General features: G+C 43.3%; 1 protein-coding gene and 1 long non-coding RNA gene across 4 annotated transcripts in view; one reads left to right on the top strand and one right to left on the bottom strand.

Moving 5' to 3' along the window:
* PLIN2 (perilipin 2) overlaps positions 1-11,965 on the bottom strand; it is a 43,018-nt gene extending 31,053 nt beyond the window's left edge. For all 3 annotated transcript variants that reach the window (XM_020790373.3, XM_072988875.2, XM_020790376.3), the window contains exons 1-6: positions 11,778-11,965; positions 8,404-8,458; positions 8,123-8,318; positions 4,101-4,183; positions 2,214-2,499; positions 1,335-1,519 (exon numbers count right to left, since the gene is read on the bottom strand). In XM_020790373.3, coding sequence (XP_020646032.2) covers positions 1,335-1,519; positions 2,214-2,499; positions 4,101-4,183; positions 8,123-8,318; positions 8,404-8,433 — 780 coding nt within the window. In that variant the 5' untranslated portion in view covers positions 8,434-8,458; positions 11,778-11,965. The remainder of the gene's footprint in view (positions 1-1,334; positions 1,520-2,213; positions 2,500-4,100; positions 4,184-8,122; positions 8,319-8,403; positions 8,459-11,777) is intronic.
* A 29-nt stretch (positions 11,966-11,994) lies between these two features.
* Positions 11,995-15,960, top strand: LOC144586565 (uncharacterized). Its single transcript, XR_013541449.1, has 2 exons — positions 11,995-12,304; positions 15,872-15,960. It is a non-coding gene; the product is annotated as an uncharacterized LOC144586565 (long non-coding RNA).
* The last annotated feature ends 11,396 nt before the right edge of the window (positions 15,961-27,356 follow it).

Below are 27,356 nucleotides of genomic sequence, written 5' to 3'. Positions count from 1 at the left end.
TTTGATTTTTAGATCCCACAGAAACTCTTCTTTTTACCCTTCTAGCATTATAGTTTGTTACAATTAACATTATAATTGCTCTCTTTGTCCCTACAGGCAAGTCAATGAAACTCTGTATATAGGTGTCTGTCACCTTTTACTTTTTCTTCCCATCGGTCAGTAATAATTTGATGAGTTCCATCAGTCATCCATCTATCAGAGATTTTCTTTCATTTTTGACTAGGAATTTTAAAAAGTCCCCAAGAATATATATTGTTTTAATCTACAATTTTCATTTGAATTCACCTGAATTTAGTAATTTAAACCAGATCTGTACATGATCTTTAATTGCTTCATGAATGTTATTTAGACTTCAACATCATGATTGCTTTATTATTCGTTTTCACACAATTTTTATATTAACCGTCTGTAGTCTGTAACACAGTCCTCTCCTGGTCTTGTTTTTACAGAGAGAAAATAATTTCATCTTTCGCTTCCAACAATATTGGCCATCCAGCAATGCCCACACATACAGAGGTCTGCTTGGTTGCTCGAAATACAGTGGTGCCTCACTAAACGATTGCTTCATTTAACGACAAATTCGCTTTACAATGAGGTTTTCTGAGCAATCTTGCGCTTCATTTAACAATGTTTCCTATGGGCGATTTTTGCTTTACGATGTTAGGGACCTTGCCTCGCAAGACGATTAAAATTTAGGTCCCTGTTTTTCACTTTACGATGTTTTTGACAGCTTGGTCTTGCTTCACTATATGAGTCTTTTAATGGTCTCTGTTTCGTTAGACGGCTGTCTTCGCTTGGGAAACGCGTTTCACTTAACGCTGTTTCCTATGGGAATTTTCACTTTACGATGACAATCCGTTCAATGCATTTCAATGGGAAAATGTGTTTCTCAAGACGATGTTTTCGCTTAACAGCGATTTTCACGGAACGAATTAACATCGTCTTGCGGGGCACCACTGTATGTATTTGCAATTTGAAATTACCCCACTATTAAAAAGTACCCTTTTTAAAGATTCTTTCAAGATTGTTTAGCCATTGTTTTAATGATTCAATGTTAATCACTGGTTTAACAAATTGATATTAATTGTATTGAATGAGTTGATTTTTTACAATGCTGATACATTTGTGTGGGTAAGTTGGTTAGTAAAATATATTGGGCTGTGTAAGGTGGTAATGTAGCCTTGTAAGTGTTCACAAAACCTGAAGCTAAGTTGTAAGTAAATATCATGATAGAAACAAAGAAAGGTGTTGAGCTGAGTTAAACATGTAGTCAGTGAGGCCAGCATTCAATAACACTCATTTACACACACAAAAAAAGTCAGAAACACACTTACCAGGTTAACAGTGGAACTGAGTTGAGAAATTGTTTCTTGGCTTCTGACCTTAGCATTTCTAACCTTGCTTAAGGCCTGCTGGTAGGCACGTGATTGGACCTTTGAAGACAGAGATCCTAGTCTAACATAGTAACTTGGCTTCTGAGCTTCAACTTCAAATCCTTCCATTTTTGTAGCCTCTTTCTCTACACAGAAAAACAAGCCATTTCAACCAATTCTTATGCTAGAAACATACAATTTGCCACCACCAAGCTAGCAAATGCCTTCCATGTTTCTTGTTACTTCCTAGATTATGGCCTATACCCAAGATTCCCTTGTCCAACCCAGGTAACTGTGAAAGGGGGTACTGAATTTTCAAATGCCTGCTTTGCACAAGCATCCCCCATTAAATGGGCTGCCAAATTCCCATAGGAATAGTGTTGGTCAAAACATTCTCTCTTGAACAGAATTGTTGCTGCAGTTCGGGGACTACAGCTGCCTTCCACATTATACTCTTGAGGTGTTTTGAACTATGACATTCATGAGCTAGTGGTCTGGAACAATGATCCAATCTTTCTGGTTAAATAATCCAAAACATCTCTAAGGTGTCAGATTGAAGACACTTTACAAGTATGATCCTCTTAATCCCACATTAGGAAACTTGCAGCCACAAGCCAACTTTGTTCAATTGATCATTATATTGCACTATCCTGCCTATAAACAATGTTCCACTCATTACAACACAGCGCAGTCAGGTTCAATTTTCTTTACAATCACTCAACCTAAACTAAGCATTTTTTTCTGTAGTCTCTACTTCTGAAATAATAAGATTTGCATTCTGGGATCCATATTATTTCCCTATAACAGCCTAGGCATACTTGGGTTTTAAAGAAAGCTTACCTAGTTCTTCTTCTGTAAGTGGGAGGTACTGATCTACAAGAGTTTCTGATCTAGTAAGTGCAGTATCCACCCCACTGGTCACAAAAGACACCACCCGGCTTCCTAGAACAGTGTTGATGCTGCCAATTGCAACTGACTTGGTCATATCTACACTGTCCTGCATAGCTCCTTTCGTCTTGTTGACCACTCCGCTGATGGTATGTGCAACAGTATACTTGGCACCAGTCACTGTGGTTGTCACAGCATCTCTTGCACCAGCAACTGCATCCATTGCATTAGCAACTACCTGGAGGAGGAGGAGGAGGAGGAGGAGGAGGGAAAAGAGGAAGAAGTTGATGCTTCATTTGTAGCTGGAAAAATATATTTGGTATGATTTACACTACAGTGGGGTCTTGACTTGCGAATGGCCTGAGGTACGAACTTTTTGAGTTACGTACTTCTCCGTCTGCAAAAATCCATTTTGACTTGCGAATGAATTGACGTACGAACCAAAAAGGCAGGGGAAAAGGGCGGGAAATTCAAACCGTTGGTGGTGAAGAGGCTGCTTCTTTAGCTCTTTCGCACCAATGGTTTGGAAAAGGGAGGCGATGGGAAAGCCCAACCAGAGCAAGCGAAGGGCAGCGCAGCAGAGGCGGGGAGAAGGTCTTGCTCCCCAGCTGGGGAAGCCTATTAAGGAGAGACTCCTAGCCATCAGTGGGAACCCACCTCTCCCCGATATCAATGGATTTCCCCTGTCGCCGGGCCTCTTACATGCAGCCGGAAGCTGGGCTGGCCATCCCTTGCAAGCCGGGGCTATTTGCAGGCAAGTTCTCCCTGCCTTCCGTCACCGCTAAGGGGAATCTCCCGCCGCCCAGGGCCTCTTCGGCATGGCGGTAACCGATGCTGGCCAGCCCTCGCCCCTGCTGATGGCTGTAGGTGCACTGGGGTGTGCGTGGCCATGGCAAGAGGAGCAGCAGAGAAGCTGCAAAGCTGCCCAGTGGGAGGGGAAAAGGCCTGATCGGCTCCTGCCTTTGTCCCCTCCAAAGCTGCCCAATGGGCTTCTGATGCTTGCTGCAAAGACTGGGCTAAGATGTGAGGTCCAAACTCCTGCCTGTGTGTCTTTGTGCTGAAAAAATCAGCACAACATGCTTTAAAACATGTTTTAAAATTGGCTTTGTTGAAAAAAAAGATTTCAAAAGTGCTTTGCAAAGTGTTCTCTGCCTCCCCCCTCCTTTCCTGAACTTTTCTTGACCTAAGGAAAAAAGAAACAAAATATCCCCCTCTAGTGGCAGAAGGCAGAATAGCAGCTTCCCATTAGTTTCTATGGACGGAAAAGAGCAGATACGGATCAAATGGTTTTCAATGCATTCCTATGGGAAATGCACATTTGACCTGCAAACTTTTTGACTTGCGAACCGCCTTCCAACACAGATTAAGTTCGCAAGTCAAGACCCCACTGTATCTCAGAATGGATATATATACATATACATATACATATACATATACATATACATATACATATAGTGCATATATATATATAGTATATATATATATATATATATATATATATATATATATATATATATATATATAGTGCATATATATATATTGTGCATATATCTATGCACAATAGAACAGCATGCAGACTTACAGCTGTTTGCATCATTTTCCATTCCTTCAAATTTATTTATTTATTTATTTATTTATTTATTTATTTATTTATTTATTTATTTATACATACCCCACCCATCTGGTCTAAAAGACCACTCTAGGCGGCTGCATTCCTTTCCCTTATAAAAGCTTTAGGATTGTTTTTCTGGCCTAGCCAGTGTACTTTTTCAATTTACACACATTTCAGTTTTACTCGGTCAAAGAAAAGGCAGCTCAATCTACTTCTAAATAATTTACCTTATCCGTTGGTTCATAGAGTATTGGCAACCTCTCTTCAACTTTGTCAAGTCCTATACAAGCATAGTTGTTGGCAACAGCAACTGGGGAAAAAAAGAATAATTAAGATGTTGTTTGCATGCTACTTCAGTTTCTTTTCCTGTATTTCTGCTCTAGCATGTTCTGCTTAGTATGGCCTGTCAAGTTGTATCCAATTTATGGCAACCCTAACCGTGTTTTCAAGGTTTGTAACATATTTTACAAGTAGTTTTACCACTACCAGTCCCCACCCCCCAGTGAATTTTCATGGCCAAGCAGCAATTCAAACCCTGAGTGCTAATTTGTCACCCTATCCTAACCTAGTAGGCATCCTTCAGTCTCAAAAGACTATGGTAGCGTGCTCTGTATGGAGGACTTGGAACAGCGTCTAGTGTGGCTGAGGAGGCCAATTCGAGAGTTACAATCTCTTCCACACTGAAGACAAATCCAATCTGTCCCCTGTCCAGCTCCCTGGTTTTGCTTCCTTTGTGACTTCCTCTTTGCCTCAGCCTGCTGGACAAGGGTCTCTTCAAATTGGGAGAGGCCGTGATGTACTGCCTGCCTCCAGGCTGAACGATCAGATGTCAGAGTTTCCCATCTGTTGAGGTCTATTCCTAAGGCCTTCAGATCCCGCTTGCAGATATCCTTGTATCGCAGCTGTGGTCTCCCTCTGGGGCGATTTCCCTGCACTAATTCTCCATATAGGAGATCCTTTGGAATCCGACCATCAGCCATTCTCACAACGTGCCCAAGCCAGCGTAGACGTTGCTGTTTCAGTAATGTATGCATGCTGAAAATTCCAGCTCGTTCTAGGACTACTCTATTTGGAACTCTGTCCTGCCAGGTGATACCAAAAATCCGTCGTAGGCAACGCATATGGAAGGTGTTCAGCTTCCTCTCCTGCCGGGCACAAAGGGTCCAGGACTCGCTGCAGTACAGGAGTGTGCTCAGGACACAGGCTCTATAGACCTGGATCTTGGTATGTGTTGTCAGTTTCTTATTGAGCCATACTCTCTTTGTGAGTCTAGAGAACATGGTGGCTGCTTTCCCAATGCGTTTATCCAGCTCGACATCTAGAGAGAGGGTGTCAGAGATGGTTGAGCCAAGGTACACGAAGTCATGAACAACCTCCAATTCTTGTGTGGAGATGGTAATAGAGGGAGGTGAGTCCACACCCTGGCCCATGACTTGTGTTTTCTTCAGGCTGATTGTTAGTCCAAAGTCTTGGCAGGCCTTGCTGAAACGATTCATGAGTTGTTGGAGGTCTTCAGCAGAGTGGGCAACAATGGCTGCATCGTCTGCAAAGAGGAAGTCCCGCATGCATTTCAGTTGGACTTTGGTCTTCGCTTTCAATCTAGAGAGATTAAAGAGCTTTCCATCTGATCTAGTCCGGAGATAGACACCTTCTGTTGCAGTTCCAAAGGCATGCTTCAGCACGACAGCAAAAAAGATCCCAAAAAGTGTTGGTGCGAGGACACAGCCCTGTTTCACTCCGCTTCGGATGTCAAAGGGATCTGATGTTGAGCCGTCAAAAACTACAGTGCCTTTCATTCCATCGTGGAAGGACCTGATGATGTTAAGGAGACGAGGTGGACATCCAATCTTGGGAAGTATTTTGAAAAGGCCATCCCTGCTAACCAAGTCAAATGCTTTTGTAAGGTCTATGAAGGCCACTAAGAGTGGCTGTTGTTGTTCCCTGCATTTCTCCTGCAACTGTCGGAGGGAGAATACCATGTCAGTGGTGGATCTATTTGCTCGAAATCCACACTGTGATTCCGGATAGACTCTGTCTGCAAGCACCTGGAGCCTCTTCAGCACAACACGGGCAAGCAGCTTCCCTACAACGCTAAGAAGAGAGATACCACGGTAGTTATTGCAGTCACCCCTGTCACCTTTGTTCTTGTACAATGTGACAATGTTTGCATCCTTCATGTCCTGTGGTACTCCACCTTCCCTCCAGCAGAGACAAAAGATTTCATACAGTTCGGTGATGATGATCTCCTTACCGCATTTCAGCACTTCAACAGGGATGTTGTCCCTTCCAGGTGCCTTGCCAGAGGTGAGGGAATCCAAGGCCGCATTTATTTCTGCTAGGGTTGGTTCGCTGTCCAGCTCTTCTAACCTATCCTAACCACTCCCTAGTTTATTCAGAACAATCTTTATACAGTACTGGCTGTCCAACTTGCATGTTGCCAAAGCCCTTTAGAAAGCAATAAACTATTTCTTGTCCCTCTGACAGCTAGTAGGAATAGGTTCCCAAAGCCAACACCCAAACAAGGGAGTGCAAAATGTGATCTGCCAAGTTTCTGTGAGCCATTTGGAAAATAAGGGAAAGGGGAAACACAAGACACAACTTAGAAGTGAAAAACTGGGACATAAATGAATTTGAGCAAGGAGCTTTTTTACGTACTAAGCATCTTACAAATCAAATTCATTAAGCACCAGTAATTAGAAATTTAATCTTGGAGGCAAACTGTATTCATCTTCACACATAATTGGTTTAAAAGCTGTTGTTTAGTCATAGCTTTTCTAAGACTTATTGTATGTCCGAGCAACATTTGTAGGCATTATTGCTTGTGCAGCAGTTCATGACAGCTGTGTTTACTAAAAGCCATGTATCTTAGGAAATATAATGTCCACAGGGGGAGACACAAATTTAACTTGTGTCCTTGCCATTCTGTAGAAAAGATGAGACTACTAAAACAGGGCACTCTGCAAGTTACAGTCCAAAGGGATGATATACAGCAATCATTAGACAACACAACCTTCAGGATCCTCCTCCCTTTGATCATTTTCTTAACACCAGATCTATTATACTGAGGCTTTTGGGAAGGAAAAATCTGTAATTTCAACTACTGTTCCTGCATATAGACATTTTAAAAATGTCATTATATTTGTGATTTTATGTGACTTGAATTGCTAACTACCTTAAATACCATGAAAGACAAGCACAATACAGGCAGGTAAGGTAACATTCAAATTTACACAAAACACTGAACCATACTTCCCAGTTTACTACTACATGTGACATATTCCAGAGCATGAAGCCTGTTGATTCTTCACTCTACATGAATAGGCAAACCAAACAGGAAGGGATAGGTTAATGTGATGTCCACAAATCCAGTGATGGCTTGCAGTCCTGACTTGTTTAGGAGTGAGAACTGAAGATTCCAAATTCAGACATAACATTAAGCTATCCCTTTTTGATCAATTCCACCCATTCAATTGACATGAGGAGCAAAGTGGAAACAAACCGGTTGCACATACCAATAGAGCACTCTTCTAAAAAAAAAACTTATTTTTGTGTGAGCACAATCAGCATAATAACTAGCCCACTCACCGAAGTCTTGGAACTAGCACTGTAGTCACCACCAAGTGGCTGTGGGATACCAGCTGGTCAGAGAATGCAGTGTCCAAGCTACTCCTATGCCACATACACCCAGTCAAAACATTTAAAAAATAATTTTGCTCTCATGTGATTCCTGCTAGGAATCCTGCAGGGAACCAAATGTACAAGTGATAAAAAAGCTCATATGACTTACAGTTCCTGACGTGTACATCCATCATTATGAATAGCTTGCAGCACAAGACTAGTCTGAAAACCCACAAAATACGCAGATAATACCCTGCCAAATGTCCTACAGGCAATTTTAGTTATCAAGAACAACCCACACACATGACTACTGGAGTGCAAAAAGCCTATTTAAGTCAGTTAAATCATCACTCCAAAATTAAGCTTAATGCATAATTAAGAAACCAAACTTTGTTTTACTATGTTTTCCAGTGTTTGTTTTGATATGCTATTATAAAATTGACTTTTAAAAAATTGCTGAAAGGAAATTTTAAGAAATCTCCAGACTCTCAAAGATGTAAACCTAGGCACACATTAGAAATGAACAGATGTTGGAAGTCTTTTCTGAATCTGAATTTGAAACAAAGAATTTAACCAAGTGATAAACCAAATTTGTGATAGAAAGTAAAAAGTAAAAAAAAAAAAGCCTTACTCTGTGGCTCCAGCTTTTGGATGATAGGCAGAGCATTGGTTATGGCCACTGCAGTAATGGTCTTCATTCCTTTTTCTGCTATCTCGCATACAGATTTCAGGTAGGGATGGTTTTCTTTTGTGCTGACATAAGCAGAAGAGATCATATCATAGGTGGAACTCACCAGGGGAAGGTTGGCAACCCTGGAAACCACACTCTGTGCATATAGAAGAAATTACATTAATCCACATTTCTTTTTGAATAAACAGCTGACATTATTTTATGAGATAAATGGCAGATACCTGCTGGGCATCAATAGATACTGCTGCCATGTTGTGGCCTGGAGTATCCTAAAGTCTAAAAGAAAATAGGGCAAATTATAATGGAATGTAACACTTTAAATAAAATTTAACATCTGGTAAGGTACAACCGCAAAGATGTAATCAATGTTCATTGGTTTAAATCCTTTTTCCTGAAAAGGAACATTAAATCCAGTGCTTAATATTTTGGGGATTATTATTTCTGTCCTAAACTGGCAGGTCCATTTGGTAAGAATACAGGCATAAACTGAATTGGATACGATCAAACCCTATGTACTATGCAAAAAACATGTAGTAGTAAATAAATTGTCTAGTGGATTCTGACTCTAGAGTACTCAGAAGTTGTTTACCATTCCCTTCTTCTAAGTACAGCTTTCCCACTGCCATACAGGCTGGTTCACCTCCTGCAAATCACAGTGGGGGGATTCAAGCCCCTGACTACGGCTCCGCAGCCAGGTGTTTATGTTCACTCAGGTACACAGCCAGCCAACAGGGGTGAACTTGTACACATTTTGTACAAAACAATCTTGTATGTACTCAAAGTCTGCCTTATTTACATTAAATCACATTTAAATTAAGACTGCAAAACCTGAAGCTGGAAGTCATTTTCTTGCAGTCTGCTATATGAATGTGAATAGCTTCCAAGTTTATCAGTTATGCATTCATCATATAATCAAGGCTGTGACCTAGGGATAATAACTCATTAAATGCAGATCACACAAGCAATGTTATGCAAGTGGTACTCTTTGCTCTCTTTACTGTAATACTATGGGAAATCTGGCCAACATACTGTATCTATTCCCTTTATCACCATGTTGGATATGACAGTATCTGTTTGCAAACACCAATACCAGTTGTATTATTGGAACACGTCACTGTACTATTGTTAAGATGGCTGCTCTGGAATATACCTCTAGTTAAGCACAGTCGAGTTTTTCTGCATAAATGGGATTCTGATAATCTGACAGGTGGATTTTTCGTTCTGGTTCCCATTTTTTCTGCTGTTATTACATAGAGGGCTGCATCTTATAGCACCTTAAAAACGTACAGATGGTCCTCTAAGTTTGGTTATCAATATCAGGTATTACTGCCCCATTAACAGAAAGATGGTACTCCAAAATAGGAAGAATATAAACAGTGAAGAAGAGAAGATCTTTACTTTGCTGATCTGTGGTTAAAGGATGGGACCACTGAGGTTTTTATTTTACAGTCAAATCTTATGTAATATCAGAAGAAACACCAAACACTTAAAAATTGTATCCGGTCTATGAAAGACAAATAGCTGAAACATGGGCCAACACTGTTGACAACAACAGACATAACATTCAGTTCCATTACAACAGTAGCCTTACACCCAGTCAGCCTATTCTACCTACCAGGGTTTTATGGAATACAAGTAAAAGGCTACCAAATTGGTTCAGGTCTCTGGCTGCAGAGCCAGAGGTTGGAAGTTAAATTCCCCACTGGGCCTCCTTGTCGGGGGTTGGACTTGACCACCCAAGCTCTACAGTTGTAAGATTACCCTTCTAAGGAATTAAACCTCTATCATGGAAAACCTTGGGCAACAGGGGTAAGCTTTGTCCTTTTGCAACCTCAGCTACATGCTGATTTAGGTTTAGAACTTAACTATGCCACATAGGCCTTAAAAAGTAAGGCCAACAACAAGGCCAGTGGAGATGATGGCATTCCAGTCAAACTATTTAAAATCTTAAAAGATGACACTGTTAAGGTACTACACTCAATATACCAGCAAATTTGGAAAACTCAGCAGTGGCCAGAGGATTGGAAAAGATCAGTCTACATCCCAATCCTGAAGAAGGGCACTGCCAAAGAATGCTCCAACTACTGTACAATTGCACTCATTTCACACGCTAGCAAGATTACGCTCAAAATCCTACAAGGTAGGCTTCAGCAGCAGGCGGACCGAGAACTCCCAGAAGTACAAGCTGGATTTCAAAGGGGCAGAGGAACTAGAGACCAAATTGGAAACACGCGCTGGATTATGGAGAAAGCCAGAGAATTCCAGAAAAACATCTGCTTCGTTGACTACCCAAAAGCCTTTGACTGTGAGGACCACAGCAAACTATGGCAAGTCCTTAAAGAAATTGGAGTGCCTGACCACCTTATCTATCTCCTGAGAAACCTATACGTGGGACAGGAAGCAACAGTTAGAACTGGATATGGAACAATTGACTGGTTCAAAATTGGGAAAGGAGTACAACAAGGCTGTATATTGTCCTCCGGCTTATTTAACTTATATGCATCATGCAAAAGGCTGGACTGGAGGAATCCCAAGCCAGAATCAAGATTGCCAGAAGAAATATCAACAACTTCCGATATGCAGATGATACCACGCTCATGGCAGAAAGTGAGGAGGAATTAAAGAACCTTGTAATGAGGGTGAAAGAGGAGAGTGCAAAAAACGGTCTGAAACTCAACATCAAAAAAACTAAGATCATGGCCACTGGTCCCATCACCTCCTGGCAAATAGAAGGGGAAGATATGGAGTCAGTGACAGATTTTACTTTCTTGGGCTCCATGATCAATGCAGATGGAGACACCAGCCACGAAATTAAAAGACGCCTGCTTCTTGGGAGGAAAGCGATGACAAACCTTGACAGCATCTTAAAAAGCAGAGACATCACCTTACCAACAAAAGTCTGAATAGTCAAAGCAATGGTTTTTCCTGTAGTGATGTATGGAAGTGAGAGCTGGACCATAAAGAAAGCTGACCGCAGAAGAATTGATGCCTTTGAATTGTGGTGCTGGAAGAGGCTCTTTAAGCAATACATGTACATGATCAAGGAAAGAAAAAGATAAGCTCTCAAACTTATTGAATTATAATGCAGGGTATCTGTCTCTGACAGGTTGCAAGTATCTGATCAGTCCTCCATGTCAGTCACTGACATTTCCCTAGAAACTGATTCATCCAAAGATCTCGCACTCCTAAGATTTCAGTGGAACTGCCGCACAAACTCCACTGAGAAGAACCAAACCGACATGGATCTCACATGTTTCCTGGCTCACAGAAGGAAGGAAGCTTCCTGGAGAGAGCAAGTTCAGTCCTTAAGAGATTACATCACTTCAGCGAGCTGTTTCCCTCTCACAAAGAAGGGTTTTAGAAAGAAGCCTCCTGCCATGCAGCTACACCTACAGGAAAAGGATCCACCCCTGGCCCTATCCAACACCCTTTTCAGCCACTAGTTTCCCATCCACTAGAAACAAAAGGACTGTCAGTCCGGTAGAAGCAAAAAGACGAAGGCGCCTGGCTTGACGGCTCCCTATCGCCACGGACTCTTCCGTCGAGTGTGGGCTTCCCTCGCGCAAAAGCGCTCAGCATAAGCCTCCGTACTCACCCTTGCAACTGGCAATAACCCAAACAGCGTGGAGATCCCCTAAAGACGCCTCCGAGCTTCCCCCAGCAATTTATGCAGACAGCAAACTCCCCCCCCACCGCACCACCTCTCGCGAGATAGCGGGCGGGGTGTTGACCAGGTTGCGTCCCTCAAGCCGCACCCTTCTCACATGATTACCCGCAGGAACCAGACTCCGGTTCAGAGGCTGCGCGGATCAGCTGATCCGGCGGCGCTGGCCTTCTACTTGGGGTGGAGCAGCGACTGGAGCAACATAAATGTGGGAGGCTGAGAGGTGCGGGTTTAATCAGAAAGAACGCAGTGTTTGGATCCCTGTAGCTGTTTTTGGCTGGAAGGAGGAGTTACACCCGTGCCTCGATCGCCTCTAAAAACAATAATAATGCACGAAACAAACCGAGTCCCTTTCCGCTAGGTAGGAACTGCAAAGAGGATCGCCTTGGGAGGGTTGTTGGAAACGGGAAGGAACCGTGTGTGATCGCAGGTGCCATCCTGTCCACCGTTACTTAGAAGTAAGTCCTGCTGGTTTTCAAGGGTCTTACTCCGTAACAACAGTATGTGGATTGGCAGCATTTATGGCAAAACAAATTTGTTACTTTTAAAGGTGCTCCAAAGACTCTTATTAGGCAGCGTGGCTTAGAATTTGATATGAAAAGGATCATTGCTCCTTTGAAATCTCATCCTAATAAGGCTTACAGATAAACGGACACATGACTGCAACCTACTAGCACAAGCTTTCATAAAGTATGAAGCTCAGTCCATTAGATATACTGTACTGTACAGAGTGTATCTGCTGTTGTGGAACTTGGCAGTTAGCCAGTATTATTTGGTTATATTTATTATTTATTAGCATGTAATACCAAATTTTTAAAGCTCCCAGCATAGCCATGCAGTGTGAGTTGAGCATAGTCTGTATAATTTTCTATACAGTACACATCTCTCTTAAAAAAGCATCAAAGAATACAGCAAAATGTAAATATCATGTAAATATCAAGTTCAGAAGATACCCATTCCTACTCATTGATGACCAATAAAATCTTACTTAAATGTAAATACTAGTTTAGAATACTGCACATTTTATTTAGTAGTTGTAGATTGTGGATATTTGGCAGGGGTGGGGCACAGACGAAGATGGTCCATCCCAGAAAGCTGATGGATCTACAGTAAATGGTGCCTTGACAGCTCTCAGGGAATTCCCTATCACCATGGGAAGTAATTCTGTTGAAGCCATAGTTGATCTCTGGAATGGGGAAAGGGCAAAAGCCATTGACAGGGTTGCTCCTAAATGTCTCCTCCCATAAAGTGGAACGAGACTGGCCACCTGATTTAACTGGGAAGCTGGTGGTGATTAAACAAGACAGGCATAGATTGAGCAACAATGGCAGAAAACTCAGAGTGAATCTGACCAAACATGAAGTAGGTCTCATAGCGAGGCCTATTCTGTGACAGTGGCAGTGGCAAAGACGTCATTCTTCTCTGCTGTCATTGCTGCACAGAGTTGTCCAGCAGAACTTTTCTAGAGGTCAAAGGCTCATCACACATTGAAGGAAGAGAGTGCAGGCCACACTGTAGCTCACTGTGAACACAACACTTTGAGGACCAGATTATTTAGATCTGTTCCCATTTGGATGATACAGGTCCTGTGAATATAACTATGGCTCCTGCTGGCCCTGTTGTTAATGGATGAGTTTCAATTTCTGCAGCTTGATTATGTGGACAAGACCCTTGGAGAGGTTAAGGCTACCCCGTGTCTGTTGGAGCCTTGCCCTTCCTGGCTTATAAAAGCTGCCAGGAAGTGTCTGGTTGAGTGGGTAGAAGGAGTGGTGAATGACTCCTTGTGACAGGGTAGGGTCCCAGCATTCTTAAAGGAGGCAATAGTAAGACCATTGTTGAAAAAGCCCTCCTTAGATCCAAAAATACTGAATAATTACTGACCTGTCTAATAATCTATTATTGGGCTGGAGCAGGTTGTGGGTTCTCAGCTTCAAGGGTTCCTGGATGAGACAGATTATCTAGCTCTATTTTACTCTAGATTTAGGCCTGTTTATGGGATAGAAACTGCCTTAATTGCCTTGGTGGATGACCTACTCCGGGAACTGGACAGGGCCAGTATGTCCCAGTTGGTTCTGCTGGACCTCTCAGTGGCTTTCAGTATCATTGACCATGGTATCCTTCTGGCCCATCTCTCTGGGAGGCCCTGTTTTACGATGGCTCCAGTACTTCCTGAAGGAGAGAACTCAGAAGGTGGCATTGGGGGAATCCTGTTTGACACTCTGGCCACTGGCCTATGAGTTCCTCAGGTTTTGTTTGGTCTCTTATATTATTTACCATCTACATGAAACTGCTCGGAGAGGTTATCTGGAGTTCTGGGGTACGGTGTCACCAGTATGTAGATCAGTGGTTCTTAACCTTTTTGAAAGAAACGCCCCCTTGAGCCATTGAGGAAGTTATCATCGCCCCCCTCCCCGCAGTGGTGATATTTATTTATTTATTTATTTATTTATTTATTTATTTATTTATTTATTTATTTATTTATTTATTTATTTATTTATTTAAGACACTTAAATCCAATGACCCCTGAAAACAAAATTAAATTCCAAGAAAATGAAATGCCCCCCAAAAAGTAACATTTAATGATTTAGTTGCAAGTGAATTTTAAGACGCAAAAAGAAATATAAAAAGGGCATAAAAACAAATGCAGGAACTAAAAATTTCAAGACAAAAAGTCTGAAACTAAATTAAAATTGGAGGAAAATATATATTCATGCACACTGTAAAAAGGCTGCAGCCATCTTCACAGGTTTGGCTTGCTCCAGTGCCCCCCTATCGCCCCCCTTCTACTCCAGCGCCCCCACACCGCCCCTTTTCGTTCTACCGCCCCCCTGAAAAATGAAATCGCCCCCTGGGGGGCATTATCGCCCACGTTAAGAACCACTGATGTAGATGACACCCAACTCCATCTCTCCTTGTAATCTAAATCTGAGGAAGTTGTTTCAGTTCTAGATCAGTGTTTGATGTCAGTAATGGACAAGATGAGGGTAAATAAGCTGAAACCCAATCCAGACAAGACAGAGGTGCTTCTGGTCTCTAAAGGCATCAATGAAAAGAGATGCAGCCTGTGCACTCCCTCTAAAAACACAGGTGTGCAGCTTAAGGATGCTCCTGGATTCATCTCTGAACCTGGTTTTGGCAGTGGCCAGGAGGACCTTTGCATAATCAAAACTAGTGCACCAGATGTGCTCATTCCTGGAGAGGTCTGGTCTGGTACAGGTGACACATACCTTCAAGAGTGTGACAAGAGAATTCTGGCTCAAAGTAAAGAGCTGTATAAGATAATGACAGGTATGAGGGGGTGCTGATAAATATTGAGCCTTTCCCAGAAAAAAATGAGCTAGGAAGCTGTAACTGTCACACTGTTCTACATATTCTCCCAAGAAGTCAATGCACTTGCAACATCTGTCCTGCAGCTTCTTAAGTACCTGCAAATAAAATTCCTCCGACTGCTGCTGTAACCACTCATTTGCAGCATTAGTTGCCTCCAGAACACTCCCAAATCGTTGTCCCTTTTAGGTGTTTTTTGAGTTTGGGGAATAGATAATAGAAGGAGCCAGGTCGGGAGAATGGGGTGCATGGGGCATCACTTGAAAGCCTAAGGAGTTCCGTTTTGCCATTGTTTCACCTGCAATGTGTGATGAGGCGTTGTCATGCAACAGGATGACACCTTTGGAGAGCTTTCCTAGACATTTTTGCTTGATTATAGTGATCTCCCCATGAAGTCTATATGTCTACTGTCTTTATTAGGTGTTATTAGAATTTGTTAATATTGAGAGTGGGATTGTGAATAAAATTAGGAGCAGGTTGTTTCTGTAAAAAGACAGCATCAGGGTTGTGGACACGATAGAGAGTGCGCCTAGAGCAGTAATAGTGAACCTTTTTGAGCCTGAATGCCCAAACTGCAACAGAAAACCAAATTATGTCGAAGTGCCAACACTGCAATTAAACCTGAATTCTGAGGTTTTAGTTTAGAAAAAACAATTCATACAGTTGTCTGAACTAATCAACACTTTTTGTCTTAAAAGAAAAACACAATAACAGAGCTTCCAATGATGCAAACATTTTTATTGAAAAAACCCTCCATCAACTCTAGTAAATGGAAAAAATATTAAAAGTACTACATTGTACACAGCCTGAAGCCAGGTAATTTATACAAACTTTTTAAATGATTCTGTGCATGTATTTTTGATTAAGAGATACTCAACTTTTAATATGATTATATGCTAAACTGAAATTGTATGGGGCAAGCATTACTCTAGGTTCTTTCCCTGCTTCTATGCATGTTGGATTAGTAAATGTAAAAGTCAACCTGTATTAGGATGAGCAAGATAAACAAGAAAACTAAACTTCTTAACACACTTGAAACAACTCCTAAACTAGTGTCGTGGACTGCAAACACTGCATTAGGTAAAAGTTTGCATTTGGTATGCTTTTGCACAATTAATGTGATTTTTGATGTTGTATGCATGCTGATAATTTGTCAAACCTTGGCTCATATTCCATTAGTTTGAGAGCAACACATGCAGCACTCACGTCATCTGTCAGTCTGTTTCTGATATCAGATTTGATATAATTCAAAGTTGAAAACAGCTGCTCGCAAGCATAAGATGACCCAAACAAAGTAAGAAGAGCAATCCCAAGTGCTTTCATTTACTTAAAATTAATTGGCTGAGTATTCCACACTTTAAGGATTTCATTTTCAGAACTACCAACTGTTCGTTCTGTCCTTTGTCATCCCTTTGCACTCTATATTCTCCAGTCTTGCATGCAGGTCATAGAATTTATTTTTCCAGATGTATTTTTCTCGAAATTCCGATAGCTCCATTTCCAGATTTCCAAAATCTAACCAGTGTAAGCAGGAAAGATCAAGTTCTTCAAATTTGGCTTTATCTGGAAAAGAAGGAAAACATAGGGTTGTCTCCATCTTACGGAACTATAAAAATCTGTTCCTAAAATTCTCCTTTGCAGCTGCTAAAATGCTAGAAAATTCCTTGTAGATTTCCTGATGACTTGTAGTATTGTCCGTAAATGTTGTAGAATTTTCTAAATGCATTTTTAGATTTGAAAAATACAGTGGTGCCTTGCTTACCGATTTTAATTGGTTCCACAAAAAACATTGCTATGGGAAAACATCGCTAAGTGAAACATGTTTTCCCATAGAGATGCATTGAAAACCGGATAATCCGTTCCAATAGGAATGGATTATCCGGTTTTCTCCCCCACCATCGGGCGCAGCGCTTTGGGAGAAGCCTCCCGGTGGGGGGAAAGATCGGATCGGTTCCTGCCTTCGTTACCCACCACCCGGCTTCTCCCAAAGGGCTGTCCCGATGGTGCTTGCAGCAGCGGAGGAGGTGCCCAGTGGGGGGAAAAGGTCAGATCGGCTCCTGCCTTCTCCCCCACCGGGCACCTCCTCCGCTGCTGCAAACACCATCAGGACAGCCCTTTGGGAGCAGCCGGGTGGTGGGGGAGAAGGCAGGAGCCAATCCTATCTCCCCCCCCCACCGGAAGGCTTCTCTGACAGCGGCGCCCGATGGTGGGGGAAAAAGACCGGATTGGCTCCTGCCTCCTGGGGCTTGCCTCTCCTCCGGGCTCCCACCCACCCCAGTCCCCGATGCCCGGAGGGGAGCACAGCCAGGGCTTCCCTCTCCTCCGGGATTCCCCCCACCCCAGTCCCCAATCCCGGGAAGGGAGCACGGGGCGGCTCGCTTTCCCTCCCTTCTTCCCCCCACCCCAGTCCCCGATTCCGGGAAGGGAGAGCAGCTGGGGCTTGCTCTCCCTCCCTTCTTCCCCCCCACCTCAGTCCCCGATTGGATCCGAGCCGCGGCGGCTACTCCAGCCATGGCCGGACTGGCCATGGCTGGGGTTGCCGCCGCCGCTCGCATCCAAGCCGCGAGGGGAGGGTGGGGGGTCCGGATGCCTTTCAGGCATCCTGGGCTTGGACCCCACCCACGGCCGGTTACCCAGCCATGGGTAACCGGCGGCGGGTGGGAATGAGGCCAGGATGCCTGAAAGAGATCCGGATCCCCCCACTCTCCCCACCCTCCCCTCGCGGCTTGGATCCGAGCCGCGGCGGCTACCCCAGCCATGGCCGGACTCTAGGGAGTCCGGCCATGGCTGACGTAGCTGCCGCGGGTCAGATCCAAGCCGCGGGGGTAGGGTGGGAGGGTGGGGGGATCCGGGTGTTCGGAAGGACCCTTCGGAAGGGTCCTTCCGAAGCTACCGCCGGCATTTTCCCCCAGCTGAGCAGCGGGGCTCAGCTCGGGGAAAATGCCCCCTCCGAAGGGGAATCCTTTCGGTAGCCTCAGAAGGACCCTTCCGAAGGGTCCTTCTGAGGCTACCACAGGCATTTTCCCCCAGCTGAGCGGCGGGAGCGCTCCTTCGGAGGCTCCCGCTGCTCAGCTGGGGGGAAATGGCGCCTATGGGGAAAACATCGCAAAGCAATTTTTCCCCATAGGCACTTCGTAATGCGATCGCAAAAGCGATGGCATTTTGCCATCGTTATGTGAATTCATCGTTAAACGGGGCACTCGTTATACGAGGCACCACTGTATTTCAGTTGCCCACTTTCAAGGTATCTCTCAAAAACCTGCAGTTTTCTCTCAAATGTTCTGATGTCACAAAACATCCTTTCTTCTGTTTTCCCTAAACCTTGCAGTTTTTTCTTCAGTACATTGAAGTGTGCTGTAAAATCTGTAAAAAAAAAATGAGGTTGGTAAACCAGGCCATATCAGTGAGTTGTGGACATTCTTGCTCCTTTTCAGTCATAAACAGCCTAATTTCATCCAAGCAGGCTACAAATCTCTCCAGGACTTGTCCTCTGCTCAGCTACCAGACATTATTGTACATCAATATTATACTGTGCCTGAACCTCATCAAGAAGTGCTTGAAACTGTCGAAAATTAAGAGCACGAGCTATGATGTAATTCACCATTTTTGTGACATCTCTGAGGATATTGTCTAATTCTTTGCTGCTTTTCCTGGCACAAAGAGCTTCTTGATGTAAAATACAATGAAACTGAATGACCTGATGTTTTGCTTCTTTAACAAAGAACTGTATGAAACCAGATGTTACCCCTACCATGCAAGGTGCCCTATCACTAGTAACTGAAACTACTTTTATGCTCTTATATCTTGTGACAAAAAAGCCTCCATCACAGCATTGTAAATATCTCTCCCTTGTGTTCTTCCAGGCAAAGACAACAGTTTCACCAGCTCTTCTCTCATGCTGTCACCAACAGCATAATGCAAAATTACTGCCAGCTTTGCATGATTATTTATATTTATGCTTTCATCCAAGCACATGGAGTAACAGGCTGCCTCTTGTAAGTCAGTGGTGAGCTACTGACTAACATCACTTGCCATATGCAGGATTCAATCTTTAGCAATATTTCCGCTAAGTGGCATCTCAGAGATGCATTTGATAATTTTATCCTTGTTTGGGAAATCATGAAAAAGGGAATTACTCCCAGTCAACATGGCTGTTTTGATAAAATCCCAATCGGAGAGGGGCTTACCATGTTTTGCTATGCAGAGTGAAATTTGAAAGCTGTCAGATGATTTGTTTTAGAAAGATAGTTGCAAAAACTAAGATGCTGGGAGTGATATTTTCTCAATTTCTCTTCAAAAACTCTTTCCTTTCAGCTTCACCAAGTTCGGCAACACTTTTGTGGTTGGTTTCAAAGTGACATCTGACGCTTGATGTGCGAGACACAACACTTTCATCACACAGAATATATAACATTTTCCCATTGTGTGCAATCATTCCAAATGACTCTGTCCAGGCCTCTTGGAATGGTCTCCCACTATCTGTTTTCAGCTTTGCTTTTTTGTTGTACTCATTTCTTTTGTAATCAATAGTTTTTGAATTTTCAGGACTCTGAAGGCCTTAAAGTTCAGCCGAGTCTACTTGTCACTGCACTGATTTAAGGCCTCTGTCTGCTTCTAATTTCACTTTTCCCTCTCCTTCACCAAAACACAGACAGACAGACTGTGTTTGAAGCCCCTTTCAGTAGGGAGAAGCATAGGCTGTGAGTACTTAAGGTGCCATCCAATTTGTTATTGTCAGTAGTAAATTAGCTTCCCGCAGCCCAGCCGGGAAGCGAGCATTGCAGACAGACCCAGCACTAGGGAGTCAAGCCCAGCCAGGAGGCCATTTGAATTTCCCGCCATTGGCCCGCGGAGGGTGGCGAGGAGCGCCGAGGACCAATGTGGCCACCCCAGTAAGCAGCCGCTAGTGCCTGTTCTGCAGCTGGGCACCAGCGGTGGCATCGGTCCACGGAGGGCAGTGAGGACCGAGTGGGAGGTGAGCCAGAAGGCGAGCAGCCGAAGCAGACCGGCCAGGCTCAAGCCTCCCAATGCTGGGCCACCACTGTGTCCGCCACGGTGTTCCTATGGGGAAAATTCGCTTAATGCGATCAGTTCCCTGCTTCAGGAACCGATTTTTTGCTAAACGATGATTTAGAAACAGCTGGTCAGCGGTTCTAAAATGGCGGTCCGCTGTGCAAAATGGCTCCCCGCTGTGTTTTCAGGACGGGTTCTCCGCTTTATAGGCAGCGAAAATGGCCGCCCCATGGAGGATCTTCGCTGGACGGTGAGTTTTCAGCCCATTGGAACACTTTGAACCAGTTTCAATGCATTTCAATGGGCTTTTTTGTCTCGCAAGATGATGTTTTCGCAAGACAGCGATTTTCGCGAAATGAATTAACCATCTTGCGAGGCATCATTGTAATGGGGTATAATCTCAAAATTGATAGAATGATGTCAATACGAATGTGAAGGGAAAGACCTGGGACAAGAAGTCTTTCTAGGAGAGCCGTCTCTCCCTAAGTCATCTAGGGCAACTCAGACTACCCCACCTCCCACCCCGCCCAGAAAGAGAGACCAGTGTATAGACACCTGGGATTTGGAGGAGAAGAACAGGAGGGAAAAGAGCATATCCTGAGCGGTGGACACCCAGGACTTAGAGAAAGTGTTGAAAGGGTTAAGTGTGGCTGCTACGATGGGTTGAAATGGCGAGAAAAGAGGAGATGGAGTGAGCTCTGGCTGAGGTGGGAATGGGAGATATAAATACGACCCGAGACTGTATCCCAGATGGCTAGGAATACATATGGATGCAAGATCCATGGACTGGCAAATGGGAGCAGGTTCGGATGCCTAAGGCTGAAGCTGAGAGCCGGAGGAGGAAAGGGCTACCTCAGAGACCTTCTTACTGGGGTGAGTCCGAGACCTGGGAATGGAGGAGAAAGATTACAGAGGAGAAAGAAGCCACAGCCAGAGAGACTGAGGCACGCCGGGCATGGCATCTTGAGGAGTTACGGAAAATGGGGTGTTTTGTGGACCTTGGGACAGTTCACCGGGAGAGGGATGGACTGGGGATGAAGAGACCATCCCGCTTCTGAACCCAACAGAACCTGATGGGGGAGCAGCGGATCAAGAAAAGGTGCTGGCTGGATCCTGGAATATAACAACAGTTAACTCCTTTGAAGAGAATCTTTCATCACCCTTGAGAGAGCCGTTGCTCGAACAAGAGACTTTTCCAAGAGAACCCATTAATGTTGAAGTTTCAAATGTTGCAGTACCCTTAGTTGAGTTAAAAAAAACAACAAACCCGTTTGAAGTTCATGAGTCCCGTGATTTATTGAAACAAAGGGAAGCCGGTACAAGGGAACCTTCACAACGAATCCAAGGTAGACCTTTCAACATGACAATAATCCAAGTTTATGCACCAACCACCATTGCTGAAGAGACTGAAATTGAACAATTTTATGAAGATTTACAACACCTTCTAGAACTGACACCAAAGAAAGATGTTCTTTTCATTCTAGGGGACTGGAATACTAAAGGAGGGAGTCAAGAGATAAAAGGAACAACAGGGAAGTGTGGCCTTGGAGTTCAGAACGAAGCAGGGCAAAGGCTAATAGAGTTTTGTCAAGAGAACAAGCTGGTCATCACAAACACTCTTTTCCAACAACACAAGAGTCGACTCTATACATGGAATTCACCAGATGGGCAATATCGAAATCAGATTGATTATATTCTCTGCAGCCAAAATGGAGAAGCTCTATACAGTCAGCAAAAACAAGACCTGGAGCTGATTGTGGCTCTAATCATCAGCTTCTCATAGCAAAATTCAAGCTTAAACTGAAGAGAGTAGGAAAGCTACTCAGGTATAATCTAAATCAAATCCGTTATGAATACACAGTGGAAATGAAGAACAGATTTAAGGAACTAGATTTGGTGGACAGAGTGCCTGAAGACCTTTGGATAGAGGCTTGTACAGGAGGCAGCAACAAAAACCATCCCAAAGAAAAGGAAATGCAAGAAAGCAAAGTGGCTGTTCAACGAGGCCTTAGAAATAGCAGAGAAGAGAAGGGAAACAAAATGTAAGGGAGACAGGGAAAGTTACAGAAAATTGAATGCAGACTTCCAAAGAATAGCAAGGAGAGACAAGAGGACCTTCTTAAACGAACAATGCAAAGAAATAGAGGAAAATAACAGAAAAGGAAAAACCGGAGATCTGTTCAGGAAAATTGGAAATATTAGAGGAACATTTTGTGCAAAGATGGACATGATAAAGGACAAAAATGGTAGGGACCTCACAGAAGCAGAAGACATCAAGAAGAGGTGGCAAGAATACACAGAGGAATTATATGAGAAAGATTTGGATATCCTGGACAACCCAGATAATGTAGTTGCTGACCTTGAGCCAGACATCCTAGAGAGTGAAGTCAAGTGGGCCTTAGAAAGCCTGGCTAACAATAAGGCCAGTGGAGGTGATGGCATTCCAGTGGAACTATTTAAAATCTTAAAAGATGATCCTGTTAAGGTGCAAGTTTGGAAAACTCAACAGTGGCCAGAGAACTGGAAAAGATCAGTCTACATCCCAATCCCCAAGAAAGACAGTGCCAAAGAATGCTCCAACGACCGCACAATTGCACTCATTTCACACGCTAGCAAGGTTATGCTCAAAATCCTCCAAGGTAGGCTTCAGCAGTATGTGGACCGAGAACTCCCAGAAGTACAAGCTGGATTCCGAAGGGGCAGAGGAACTCGAGACCAAATTGCTAACATGCGCTGGATTATGGAGAAAGCCAGAGAGGTCCAGAAAAATATCTACTTCTGCTTCATTGACTATGCAAAAGCCTTTGACTATGTGAACCACAGCAAACTATGGCAAGTCAATAAAGAAATGGGAGTGCCTGACCATCTTCTCTATCTCCCGAGAAACCTATACATGGGACAGGAAGCAACAGTTAGAACTGGATATGGAACAACTGTTTGGTTCAAAATTGGGAAAGGAGTACGACAAGGCTGTATATTGTCCTCCGGCTTATTTAACTTATATGTAGAATACATCATATGAAAGGCTGGACTGGAGGAATCCCAAGCCGGAATTAATATTGCCGGAAGAAATATCAACAACCTGCGATATGCAGATGATACCACGCTGATGGCAGAAAGGAGGAATTAAAGAATCTCGTAATGAGGGTGAAAGAGGAGAGCGCAAAAAACGGTCTGAAACTCAACATCAAAAAAACTAAGATCATGGCCACTGGTCCCATCACCTCCTGGCAAATAGAAGGGGAAGATATGGAGGCAGTGACAGATTTTACTTTCTTGGGCTCCATGATCACTGCAGATGGAGACAGCAGCCACGAAATTAAAAGACGCCTGCTTCTTGGAAGGAAAGCAATGACAAACCTTGACAGTAGCTTACAAAGCAGAGACATCACCTTGCCAACAAAAGTCTGAATAGTCAAAGCAATGGTTTTTCCTGTAGTGATGTACAAGTATGGAAGTGAGAGCTGGACCATAAAGAAACTGACTGCCGAAGAACTGATGTCTTTGAATTGTGGTGTTGGAGGAGGCTCTTGAGAGTCCCTTGGACTGCAAGGAGAACAAACCTATCAATTCTAAAGGAAATCAACCCTGAGTGCTCACTGGAAGGACAGATCCTGAAGCTGAGGCTCCAGTACTTTGGCCATCTGATGAGAAGAGAAGACTCCTTGGAAAAGACCTTGATGTTAGGAAAGTGTGAAGGCAAGAGGAGAAGGGGACGACAGAGGATGAGATGGTTGGACAGTGTCACCGAAGCAACCAACATGAACTTGACACAACTCCGGGAGGCAGTGGAAGATAGGAGGGCCTGGCGTGCTTTGGTCCATGGGGTCACGAAGAGTCGGACACGACTAAACGACAACGGAATACAGCTAGTGACAGCTAGCATTCTGTTCATTTAATACCTGTGTATGTTTATTTCAGTACAGTATTTATGTGAAAAAGTAATTATGTCTAATTTGGGAGAAATCTTACTGTAGGAAGGGAGCAAGTTCCAAAGAAAAAGCAGTGCTTTGTAAGGAAGATTCCACATTCCTTAGAGATAAGCTGCTCTGAGCATGAGAAACTAACTGCTTTGCTGAGATGCGAGAAATTATAACCAATGCATATAGTCCTCTAGGACCAATGAACTTCTGGATGCCTTTGTTTCCTTTTTAGAACTGTATAAAAACTTTAACCCTGTTGATCTCGGGGTCCCCACCTTGCTGGTCACCCAAGTGCACACTTGTTTTATCTGAATAAACCTGTCACCCTTTCCTCCAAGAAACTGTCTGCTTATTATTGGGCCTTAGCTTAATAGAATGAGCTGAGACATTGAGTTCTGGGAGTAACATTACAATATTTAGCTCTGACACAATGGGAGATGGGGGCAGGATGTGGAATCTTTATTGTGAGAGTAGTAAGGAATTTTTTCACACCCACTGAATGTTCCAGTGTACCAAGGGTTAGGCTTGTTCTCAGGGATGGGAACTTGCAAGTTGTGACTCACTGTCAAGTCCAATTTAAGTCACACCAGCAACCTGACTCAGAATTGACTCAGGGGGGCAATTGGGGTAGATTTGGACTCACAACTCAGAACCATTTGTCTGAGTCATGTTTTGAGTCCTTAAGGAATGGGCCTCCCTACCTGCCACCACCATCCTCAGAGGCAGCAGACCTTGCTTCCCTTCTGGGAACTGGGCCTTCTGCTTCTGCTCACACATCTGCCACTCAACTGATAGGCTGGTGCATGTACAGAAGCAAGGACTGGCTTCAGGAAGGAAAGTTGGCTTGCTGTCTCTGTGCATGCACTATCAGCTGGGCAGTGCATGTGCAGTCCAAGTCCCAACAGCAAATGGCTTGAGATTTGGATGCAAGGCTTGGGATCCATGCTTGAAGACTCAGACTTGGTCTTGGGTCCAAGGTTTTGCCAACATCTCAGTTTTCTGTTAGGGTTTCATAAAAGACTTATTATATTTTATGATTCTAACAAAAATTCCAGTACCCCCTTGCTCATCTGATACTGATGAACTACAGTAGATCACTTATTCTTTACATCGTGGGTTGCTGAAAACACAGTACTGGCTGGGACAAATCTAATAGGACCATTGCTTGTGCCCTGTTGTGCGGAACATCTGTAGTGCAGGTCTAGGTCCTACAACAAAATAGTAAAGTGTCCTGTGTTCATGAGAATTAAAATGGCTATTAAATTTTTTGCCTGCTTTACCAACATGTAATCCCAAATTTCCTTTGTGGCTTTTAACTAGTGAACTGTGGAGGTTTGCTTCCTTACTGTCTGTTTAACAGCTTTAAAAATGCCCTTTAATATCAAGGATGACATTCTCTTTTACCTCTGGATGTCCTTCAGAATATTTTGAACTCGGAAAACTTTCATTTTTATTACCAAATGAAGTACAATGTCTATCTGTCAGGAATATATCAAACAATGTCTTTTTAAGCAGATGAAGAATTGCACAACTAAATAATGTGTCAGAAAGTGAATGAATGTGGTTAAAGTCCACTGGGCTACTGACTGCACAAATCCATTTATCAGTGATGCTCTGTTAGGAAATGTAGGGCAAAGTTCAGAAGGCTGCTAACTCAAACAGTTTCTATTTGCACAGAATGTCTGGTACAACGCACCATGTATTGATGGGCATAGTCCACCAGAAGGATATTGCATGTATGTGAAAGAGTATGGAGCAGGAGAGATTTTGACAGAGCAGGATTGTAAAACCCATTGACAATGTTCAGGACCTATTCTAATGCAAGTGTCTTGAAACACTGATTCTATGAGCCAATGCAGTTAGTTCTACCCACCTCTGTATTTCTCTGGTATGTAAGCAGAATGCACAGCAAAGACCTTTTCCTAAATCCAATAGTCTAGTTTTCAGATTGTATGGTGGAAAGTGTCTTTTCTCCTAAGGTGAACCAAAGATGTTAATCACTACAGAAGGCAAAATCCTGGAAAATCCTAAGAATTTGGGTTGTGCTTCTTGGGCACTTCAGCAAAAAGGAGTGTGTTAGAGCAAAACTTGTCAATGATGTCTCTCTGCACCAGTGAAATCTAGAAGCAGGCACAGACACCAGAAGGTGTCTGAAGACTTACCAACATCCCTGGCAACTAGTGTGCCCAGTGAGAGTGTTCTCTCAGGCAGGGTACACTGTCAGTCCACACTCCTCACACCTGGATCTGTAGAAAAACCTATTTTTCAATGGTCTACCTTTGCTAGTTTCCTTTAAGTCTTACTCTGCTCACAATACTAAGTATGCCATGCTTCAGTCTGCTGTCCCATCCTTCTGCCTCTTTCATTCTTCCAACAACTACTCCAAGATTGTGTTCACACACTGAACTGTGCTGTGCCCCATGCTGTTGGCACAGTTCTCACCTACCATAGGCTACCTGCTGTTCCACTCTGCTCCCTGGTATGACCTGTCCTCTGCTTCCTTAATGCTGCTGCCATTTCATGCTGCTGTCCATAATTCAGTCAGTATGCCCATTATACTCATTTCATCATGCCTAGGCACTGCTGGCTTTTGGTGTGCACACTTTCTGCTTGGTCCAGTCACTGGGAATGTGTCACTCACAGGGAAATCCTTTAAAACTGTCTTGCCTGTGTTTTTTAAAAGTGGAAAATAACAACCATACAGTATTCATATTGACTTTAACAGAGTTCTGGATATCCAGAAATTTTGAATTTTAGCAATTCTGAATTCTAGAGCTAAAGGGAATTCCAAATCAAAATTTTGGTGGTAGTGCACATGCCTAATATATATCCTCTTGCCCATATGAGGTATTAACCTAAACTTAGAGAGAAAAAGGAAGCCTGACAGTGATGTAGTTGATGTAGCTAATAATTGTTAATGGTAATCAATAAGTCTTTATGCTTCAACCCGGAGAACCCAATTTCCACTACAACTACTGAATACCAACAAGAGCTTTTCAGGACTGCTGTTATTCCTGAGTTCTTTGATGTCTTTCCAAATGGCTCTTCAGTCTCCTACAATTAAAATGTGTAGTTACAGGCCATGTTTGTCTAAATTTGTCACATATGAAAGCTGCTGCCTCTGATACAGAATACAACCAGGAAATCCAGGTTCAAAATCACTGAGTGATGAAGCTGATTTTCCCCAAGCCATGATCTCATGTTGTATCTTACTTCATAACATTGTAGTTACTGTTTAGTAAAAATA

The sequence above is a fragment of the Pogona vitticeps genome, chromosome 2 (genome assembly GCF_051106095.1).
Source record: "Pogona vitticeps strain Pit_001003342236 chromosome 2, PviZW2.1, whole genome shotgun sequence".
Lineage (NCBI taxonomy): Eukaryota > Metazoa > Chordata > Lepidosauria > Squamata > Agamidae > Pogona > Pogona vitticeps.
Note: the sequence above shows the minus strand (reverse complement) of the source record. Positions and strands in the feature narration are given on the sequence as shown.